At 41.2% G+C, this 10000-nt stretch overlaps 1 protein-coding gene across 1 annotated transcript in view; it reads left to right on the top strand.

Moving 5' to 3' along the window:
• Positions 1-9994, top strand: part of LOC311123410 (BRCA1-associated ATM activator 1-like) — a gene marked incomplete at its 3' end in the record, with an annotated part of 27043 nt that extends 17049 nt beyond the window's left edge. Inside the window, exons 11-13 of the mRNA XM_084197676.1 lie at positions 18-102; positions 6427-6668; positions 9647-9994. Coding sequence (XP_084053802.1) covers positions 18-102; positions 6427-6668; positions 9647-9994 — 675 coding nt within the window. The remainder of the gene's footprint in view (positions 1-17; positions 103-6426; positions 6669-9646) is intronic.
• Between the last annotated feature and the right edge of the window lie 6 nt (positions 9995-10000).

Below are 10000 nucleotides of genomic sequence, written 5' to 3'. Positions count from 1 at the left end.
TCTCTCTCTGTCTCCAGGTCCTCCAGAAGACCTACCAGGCCATGTTGAGGTGGCTGAGTGTGTCTGCAGAGCCTTCCTCACTGGCTGATCTGGTCAATGAAGGTACAGGGAGTCAACATCAATATATCTGGTACAGGGAGTCAACATCAATATATCTGGTACAGGGAATCAACATCAATATATCTGGTCAATGAAGGTACAGGGAGTCAACATCAATATATCTGGTCAATGAAGGTACAGGGAGTCAACATCAATATACAGTGGGGAAAAAAAGTATTTAGTCAGCCACCAATTGTGCAAGTTCTCCCACTTAAAAAGATGAGAGAGGCCTGTAATTTTCATCATAGGTACACGTCAACTATGACAGACAAAATGAGAATTCTTTTTCCAGAAAATCACATTGTAGGATTTTTATGAATTTATTTGCAAATTATGGTGGAAAATAAGTATTTGGTCAATAACAAACGTTTCTCAATACTTTGTTATATACCCTTTGTTGGCAATGACACAGGTCAAACGTTTTCTGTAAGTCTTCACAAGGTTTTCACACACTGTTGCTAGTATTTTGGCCCATTCCTCCATGCACATCTCCTCTAGAGCAGTTATGTTTTGGGGCTGTCGCTGGGCAACACAGACTTTCAACTCCCTCCAAAGATTTTCTATGGGGTTGAGATCTGGAGACTGGCTAGGCCACTCCAGGACCTTGAAATGCTTCTTACGAAGCCACTCCTTCGTTGCCCGGGCGGTGTGTTTGGGATCATTGTCATGCTGAAAGACCCAGCCACGTTTCATCTTCAATGTCCTTGCTGATGGAAGGAGGTTTTCACTCAAAATCTCACGATACATGGCCCCATTCATTCTTTCCTTTACACGGATCAGTCGTCCTGGTCCCTTTGCAGAAAAACAGCCCCAAAGCATGATGTTTCCACTCCCATGCTTCACAATAGGTATGGTGTTCATTGGATGCAACTCAGCATTCTTTGTCCTCCAAACACGACGAGTTGAGTTTTTACCAAAAAGTAATATTTTGGTTTCATCTGACCATATGACATTCTCCCAATCCTCTTCTGGATCATCCAAATGCACTCTAGCAAACTTCAGACGGGCCTGGACATGTACTGGCTTAAGCAGGGGGACACGTCTTGCACTGCAGGATTTGAGTCCGTGGCGGCGTAGTGTGTTACTGATGGTAGGCTTTGTTACTTTGGTCCCAGCTCTCTGCAGGTCATTCACTAGGTTCCCCCGTGTGGTTCTGGGATTTTTGCTCACCGTTCTTGTGATCATTTTGACCCCACGGGGTGAGATCTTGCGTGGAGCCCCAGATCGAGGGAGATTATCAGTGGTCTTGTATGTCTTCCATTTCCTAATAATTGCTCCCACAGTTGATTTATTCAAACCAAGCTGCTTACCTATTGCAGATTCAGTCTTCCCAGCCTGGTGCAGGTCTACAATTTTGTTTCTGGTGTCCTTTGACAGCGCTTTGGTCTTGGCCATAGTGGAGTTTGGAGTGTGACTGTTTGAGGTTGTGGACAGGTGTCTTTTATACTGATAACAAGTTCAAACAGGTGCCATTAATACAGGTAACGAGTGGAGGACAGAGGAGCCTCTTAAAGAAGAAGTTACAGGTCTGTGAGAGCCAGGAATCTTGCTTGTTTGTAGGTGACCAAATACTTATTTTCCACCATAATTTGCAAATAAATTCATTAAAAGTCCTACAATGTGATTTTCTGGATTTTTTTTTCTCAATTTGTCTGTCATAGTTGACGTGTACCTATGATGAAAATTACAGGCCTCTCTCATCTTTTTAAGTTGGAGAACTTGCACAATTGGTGGCTGACTAAATACTTTTTCCCCCCACTGTATCTGGTACAGGGAGTCAACATCAATATATCTGGTACAGGGAGTCAACATCAATATATCTGGTCAATGAAGGTACAGGGAGTCAACATCAATATATCTGGTCAATGAAGGTACCGGGAGTCAACATCAATATATCTGGTCAATGAAGGTACAGGGAGTCAACATCAATATATCTGGTCAATGAAGGTACAGGGAGTCAACATCAATATATCTGGTACAGGGAGTCAACATCAATATATCTGGTACAGGGAGTCAACATCAATATATCTGGTACAGGGAATCAACATCAATATATCTGGTCAATGAAGGTACAGGGAGTCAACATCAATATATCTGGTCAATGAAGGTACAGGGAGTCAACATCAATATATCTGGTCAATGAAGGTACAGGGAGTCAACATCAATATATCTGGTACAGGGAGTCAACATCAATATATCTGGTCAATGAAGGTACAGGGAGTCAACATCAATATATCTGGTACAGGGAGTCAACATCAATATATCTGGTCAATGAAGGTACAGGGAGTCAACATCAATATATCTGGTACAGGGAGTCAACATCAATATATCTGGTCAATGAAGGTACAGGGAGTCAACATCAATATATCTGGTACAGGGAGTCAACATCAATATATCTGGTCAATGAAGGTACAGGGAGTCAACATCAATATATCTGGTCAATGAAGGTACAGGGAGTCAACATCAATATATCTGGTCAATGAAGGTACAGGGAGTCAACATCAATATATCTGGTCAATGAAGGTACAGGGAGTCAACATCAATATATCTGGTCAATGAAGGTACAGGGAGTCAACATCAATATATCTGGTACAGGGAGTCAACATCAATATATCTGGTCAATGAAGGTACAGGGAGTCAACATCAATATATCTGGTACAGGGAGTCAACATCAATATATCTGGTCAATGAAGGTACAGGGAGTCAACATCAATATATCTGGTACAGGGAGTCAACATCAATATATCTGGTCAATGAAGGTACAGGGAGTCAACATCAATATATCTGGTCAATGAAGGTACAGGGAGTCAACATCAATATATCTGGTACAGGGAGTCAACATCAATATATCTGGTCAATGAAGGTACAGGGAGTCAACATCAATATATCTGGTACAGGGAGTCAACATCAATATATCTGGTACAGGGAGTCAACATCAATATATCTGGTACAGGGAGTCAACATCAATATATCTGGTCAATGAAGGTACAGGGAGTCAACATCAATATATCTGGTACAGGGAGTCAACATCAATATATCTGGTCAATGAAGGTACAGGGAGTCAACATCAATATATCTGGTCAATGAAGGTACAGGGAGTCAACATCAATATATCTGGTCAATGAAGGTACAGGGAGTCAACATCAATATATCTGGTCAATGAAGGTACAGGGAGTCAACATCAATATATCTGGTCAATGAAGGTACAGGGAGTCAACATCAATATATCTGGTACAGGGAGTCAACATCAATATATCTGGTCAATGAAGGTACAGGGAGTCAACATCAATATATCTGGTACAGGGAGTCAACATCAATATATCTGGTCAATGAAGGTACAGGGAGTCAACATCAATATATCTGGTACAGGGAGTCAACATCAATATATCTGGTCAATGAAGGTACAGGGAGTCAACATCAATATATCTGGTCAATGAAGGTACAGGGAGTCAACATCAATATATCTGGTACAGGGAGTCAACATCAATATATCTGGTCAATGAAGGTACAGGGAGTCAACATCAATATATCTGGTACAGGGAGTCAACATCAATATATCTGGTACAGGGAGTCAACATCAATATATCTGGTACAGGGAGTCAACATCAATATATCTGGTCAATGAAGGTACAGGGAGTCAACATCAATATATATGGTCAATGAAGGTACAGGGAGTCAACATCAATATATCTGGTACAGGGAGTCAACATCAATATATCTGGTCAATGAAGGTACAGGTAGTCAACATCAATATATCTGGTCAATGAAGGTACATGGAGTCAACATCAATATATCTGGTACAGGGAGTCAACATCAATATATCTGGTACAGGGAGTCAACATCAATATATCTGGTACAGGGAGTCAACATCAATATATCTGGTCAATGAAGGTACAGGGAGTCAACATCAATATATCTGGTCAATGAAGGTACAGGGAGTCAACATCAATATATCTGGTCAATGAAGGTACAGGGAGTCAACATCAATATATCTGGTCAATGAAGGTACAGGGAGTCAACATCAATATATCTGGTCAATGAAGGTACAGGGAGTCAACATCAATATATCTGGTCAATGAAGGTACAGGGAGTCAACATCAATATATCTGGTCAATGAAGGTACAGGGAGTCAACATCAATATATCTGGTACAGGGAGTCAACATCAATATATCTGGTACAGGGAGTCAACATCAATATATCTGGTCAATGAAGGTACAGGGAGTCAACATCAATATATATGGTCAATGAAGGTACAGGGAGTCAACATCAATATATCTGGTCAATGAAGGTACAGGGAGTCAACATCAATATATCTGGTCAATGAAGGTACAGGGAGTCAACATCAATATATCTGGTCAATGAAGGTACAGGGAGTCAACATCAATATATCTGGTCAATGAAGGTACAGGGAGTCAACATCAATATATCTGGTACAGGGAGTCAACATCAATATATCTGGTCAATGAAGGTACAGGGAGTCAACATCAATATATCTGGTACAGGGAGTCAACATCAATATATCTGGTCAATGAAGGTACAGGGAGTCAACATCAATATATCTGGTACAGGGAGTCAACATCAATATATCTGGTCAATGAAGGTACAGGGAGTCAACATCAATATATCTGGTACAGGGAGTCAACATCAATATATCTGGTCAATGAAGGTACAGGGAGTCAACATCAATATATCTGGTCAATGAAGGTACAGGGAGTCAACATCAATATATCTGGTCAATGAAGGTACAGGGAGTCAACATCAATATATCTGGTCAATGAAGGTACAGGGAGTCAACATCAATATATCTGGTCAATGAAGGTACAGGGAGTCAACATCAATATATCTGGTACAGGGAGTCAACATCAATATATCTGGTCAATGAAGGTACAGGGAGTCAACATCAATATATCTGGTACAGGGAGTCAACATCAATATATCTGGTCAATGAAGGTACAGGGAGTCAACATCAATATATCTGGTACAGGGAGTCAACATCAATATATCTGGTCAATGAAGGTACAGGGAGTCAACATCAATATATCTGGTCAATGAAGGTACAGGGAGTCAACATCAATATATCTGGTCAATGAAGGTACAGGGAGTCAACATCAATATATCTGGTCAATGAAGGTACAGGGAGTCAACATCAATATATCTGGTACAGGGAGTCAACATCAATATATCTGGTCAATGAAGGTACAGGGAGTCAACATCAATATATCTGGTACAGGGAGTCAACATCAATATATCTGGTCAATGAAGGTACAGGGAGTCAACATCAATATATCTGGTACAGGGAGTCAACATCAATATATCTGGTACAGGGAGTCAACATCAATATATCTGGTACAGGGAGGCAACATCAATATATCTGGTCAATGAAGGTACAGGTAGTCAACATCAATATATCTGGTCAATGAAGGTACAGGGAGTCAACATCAATATATCTGGTACAGGGAGTCAACATCAATATATCTGGTACAGGGAGTCAACATCAATATATCTGGCACAGGGAGTCAACATCAATATATCTGGTCAATGAAGGTACAGGGAGTCAACATCAATATATATGGTCAATGAAGGTACAGGGAGTCAACATCAATATATCTGGTCAATGAAGGTACAGGGAGTCAACATCAATATATCTGGTCAATGAAGGTACAGGGAGTCAACATCAATATATCTGGTCAATGAAGGTACAGGGAGTCAACATCAATATATCTGGTCAATGAAGGTACAGGGAGTCAACATCAATATATCTGGTACAGGGAGTCAACATCAATATATCTGGTACAGGGAGTCAACATCAATATATCTGGTACAGGGAGTCAACATCAATATATCTGGTCAATGAAGGTACAGGGAGTCAACATCAATATATATGGTCAATGAAGGTACAGGGAGTCAACATCAATATATCTGGTCAATGAAGGTACAGGGAGTCAACATCAATATATCTGGTCAATGAAGGTACAGGGAGTCAACATCAATATATCTGGTCAATGAAGGTACAGGGAGTCAACATCAATATATCTGGTCAATGAAGGTACAGGGAGTCAACATCAATATATCTGGTCAATGAAGGTACAGGGAGTCAACATCAATATATCTGGTCAATGAAGGTACAGGGAGTCAACATCAATATATCTGGTACAGGGAGTCAACATCAATATATCTGGTACAGGGAGTCAACATCAATATATCTGGTACAGGGAGTCAACATCAAAATATCTGGTCAGATGTGGATGTATCTGTTGATATTACTTAACAAATATTTATACTGACGTGTTTGTGTGTTTTTCCTGTGTGTGTGTGTGTGGTAACAGACCTCCTGCCCGTGCTGAGGAAGCGTGTGTGTGACGTGCGTTGGGAGGTTCGAGACTCCACTCTAGAGTTCCTCGGCCAGCTGTGTGCGTGTGAGGCGTTGGCCTGCACTGTCACCCCTATCCTGCTGGGGGCGCTGTGTGATCAGGAGAGCTATGTGAGGGCTAGTGCCATCTCTGCCCTGGCCAGGACTCTACCGCTACCACTCAGCGGCCTGCAGGGGGAGGCAGGGAACCATACACAGGTAAGGCTCTGGCCTACACAGTTAATTTACTGGATAACGGATGACTTTTTATACTATTCCAAGTCTTCCTTAAAGAGGTGGGGTTTCAAGTGTCTCCGGGAAGGTGGTGAGTGACTCCGCTGTCCTGGCGTCGAGGGGGAGCTTGTTCCACCATTGGGGTGCCAGAGCAGCGAATAGCTTTTATTTATTTTTATTTATGGGACAACTCAATAGACGATAGTAGTCACACTAAAGTCAACACTTCAAAGGTAATATAGAGATATATATATATATACATACATACATACATACATACATACATACATACATACATACATACATACATACATACATACATACATACATACATACAGTGCCTTCAGAAAGTATTCACACCCCTTCACTTTTTCCACATTTTGTTGTTTTACAGCCTGAATTTAAAATGGATTAAATTGAGATTTTCTTTTTTTTAACAAGTCACATAATAAGTTACATGTGACAGGAGAAAACTGACAATAGCCCATAATATCAAAGTGGAATTATGTTTTGTTTTTTTTTTGTTCAAGAAGTATTCAATCCCTTTTGTTATGGCAAGCCTAAATAAGTTCAGGAGTAAAAATATGTTTAACAAAGTCACATAATAAGTTGCATGTGATAGGAGAAAACTGAGGATGGATCAACAACATTGTAGTTACGCCAAAACATTGCATCCTGTTTGCAACAAGGCACTAAAGTAATACTGCAAAAAAATGTGGCCAAGTAAGTAACTTTTTGTCCTCAATACAAAGCGTTATGTTTGGGGCAAATACAATACAACACATCACTGAGTACCACTCTCCATATTTTCCAGCATAGTGGTGGCTGCATCATTTGTTTTTTAGTTTTTTTTCCTCTCTATTTTTATTTATTTATTTTTCTTTATAATTTGTTTTATAAATTTTCATTAATTTTTTTCAATCATTTTTATTTTTTATATTTTTTAGTTTTTAGTCATTTAGCAGACGCTCTTATCCAGAGCGACTTACAGTTAGTGAGTGCATACATTTTTTTTTTTTTCATACTGGCCCCCCATGGGAATCGAACCCACAACCCTGGCGTTGCAAACACCATGCTCTATCAACTGAGCTACATCCCTGCTGGCCATTCCCTCCCCTACCCTGGACGACGCTGGGCCAATTGTGCGCCACCCCATGGGTCTCCCGGTCGCGGCCGGCTACGACAGAGACTGGATTCGAACCAGGATCTCTAGTGGCACAGCTAGCACTGCGATGCAGTGCCTTAGACCACTGTGCCACTCGGGAGACTTATGTTATGGGTATGTTTGTAATCGTTAAGGACTGGGGAGTTTTTCCACTATAAAAATAAACGGAATAGAGCTAAGCACAGGCAAAATCCTAGAAGAAAACCTGGTTCAGTTTGCTTTCCAACAGATACTGTGAGATTAATTCACCTTTCAGCAGGACAATAACCTAAAAACACAAGGACAAATCTACGCTGGAGTTGCTTACCAAGAAGACAGTGAATGTTCCTGAGTGGCCGAGTTACGGTTTTTACTTAAATCTGCTTGAAAATATATGGCAAGACCTGAAAATGGTTGCCTAGCAATGATCAACAACCAATTTGACAGGGTTTGAAGAATTTGTAAAATAATAATGGGCAAATGTTGTACAATCCAGGTGTGTAAAGCTCTTAGAGACTTACCCAGAAAGACTCACAGCTGTAAACACTGCCAAAGGTGATTCTAACATGTATTGATTATTTATTTTTTAAACATGTTTTCACTTTGTCATTATGGGGTAAATACACTTGACAAAAAGCCCCCCCCCCCCCCGTGTCACAATGGGATTCCATAAGCTATTAGCGACCGTTGCTATATCAACGGTGTGACGACCGAACGCTCCCAATTCAAAATGTCCTTTTCATCCCAGCTATGTAAACAAAGCTGATTTCCTCGACCATTTCACTGCTTAAACAAGTTTGGTTAATAAGATGAAAACATGACTTCAAACTACTTCTGGGTACCTTGGTAACATTTCAACATCATGAAATCAATGTCTTAAACGTTGCTACGTTTCTGAAATAGCAAAGAAAACGTGTAATCTGCTTGACACATGAATGTTGCTTACCTTACAGGTCACAGTCCGGCTCCGTTGGATATTCCTGCAGTCAGCATGCCAATTGCACACTCCCTCAATTTGAGACATCTGTGGCATTGTGTTGTGTGACAAAACTGCACATTTTGTCCACAGCACAAGGTGCACCTGTGTAATGATCATGCTGTTTAATCAGCTTCTTGATATGCCACACCTGTCAGGTGGATGGATTATCTTGGCAAAGGAGAAATGCTCACTAACAGGGATGTAAACAGATTGGTGCACAAAATTTGAGAGAAATAAGCTTTTTATGCGTATGGAAGATTTCTGGGATCATTTATTTCAGCTCATGAAACATGGGACCAACACTACATGTTGCGTTTTATATTTTAGTTCACTATAAATAAAACTGCCTAGCTAGCTGACTAGGCAGGCTGAGCTAAATAAGTAGCAATGTCAATCTAAAAATATTTTTATTTAATTATTTATTCCTATTTAACAGTATTTACAAATATATATGGTAAAGAAAGAGTGTTGTCTTTTCTGTCTTTTGAGGACTTCTGCAGCAGTATGTAGTCCGCAGGTAGTCACCATTTAAAAACACCGTCCTTTGAGAGCGATTCTGCGGTAATACATTTGTGCGGACTGGGCGAGCGCTTATGAGGTGTTCTAGAACTGCCCGCGTCCTCCGCGAGGTAAAACAGATCCAAGCAACCAGCATAGCAACGGACGCTTTGGTTCATTACGGCTGCTGAAAAGGCTGTAAAAAGGCTTCGAAAGGCTGAAATCGCTTGGTGAGGTGTTGTGCTAAGGTTGTTTACTGTTGTTACAAGGGGTGTGTGTTCTCCCCAGGAGGAGGCCGTGAGTCAGTTATAGTTAATTGTGCTTACTGTGTGTTCTCCCCAGGAGGAGGCCGTGAGTCAGTTACTAGACATCCTCTCTCAGGATTCAGAGGGCTTCGCCAGACGTGCTGTGGTCCAGTTCTTCATCAGCTGGCTAAAGACACACCCATCATCATCCTCCTCCTCCTCCTCCTCCTCGCTGCGTTCTGTCCTATCGCTGGGCAGCACTGACCTGGACTGGGAGGTCAAAGTTCACACCCTGGAGCTGGTTGACGACCTGATGGAGGAAACACTTCCAGGTCACCAGGAGACAGAGCTGTGGTCAGCTCCTCCCCACTACGGTGGCTCTGGAGGGACAAACCTACTAACACACACTAACCACACACACCCTTACGCTGTGGCGCCAAACCAGCCCTCA

The sequence above is a fragment of the Coregonus lavaretus genome, assembly GCF_964263955.1.
Source record: "Coregonus lavaretus genome assembly, contig: HAP1_SCAFFOLD_4754, whole genome shotgun sequence".
Lineage (NCBI taxonomy): Eukaryota > Metazoa > Chordata > Actinopteri > Salmoniformes > Salmonidae > Coregonus > Coregonus lavaretus.
The sequence above is the reverse complement of the archived record's forward strand: the minus strand, read 5'-3'. Positions and strand labels throughout refer to the sequence as shown.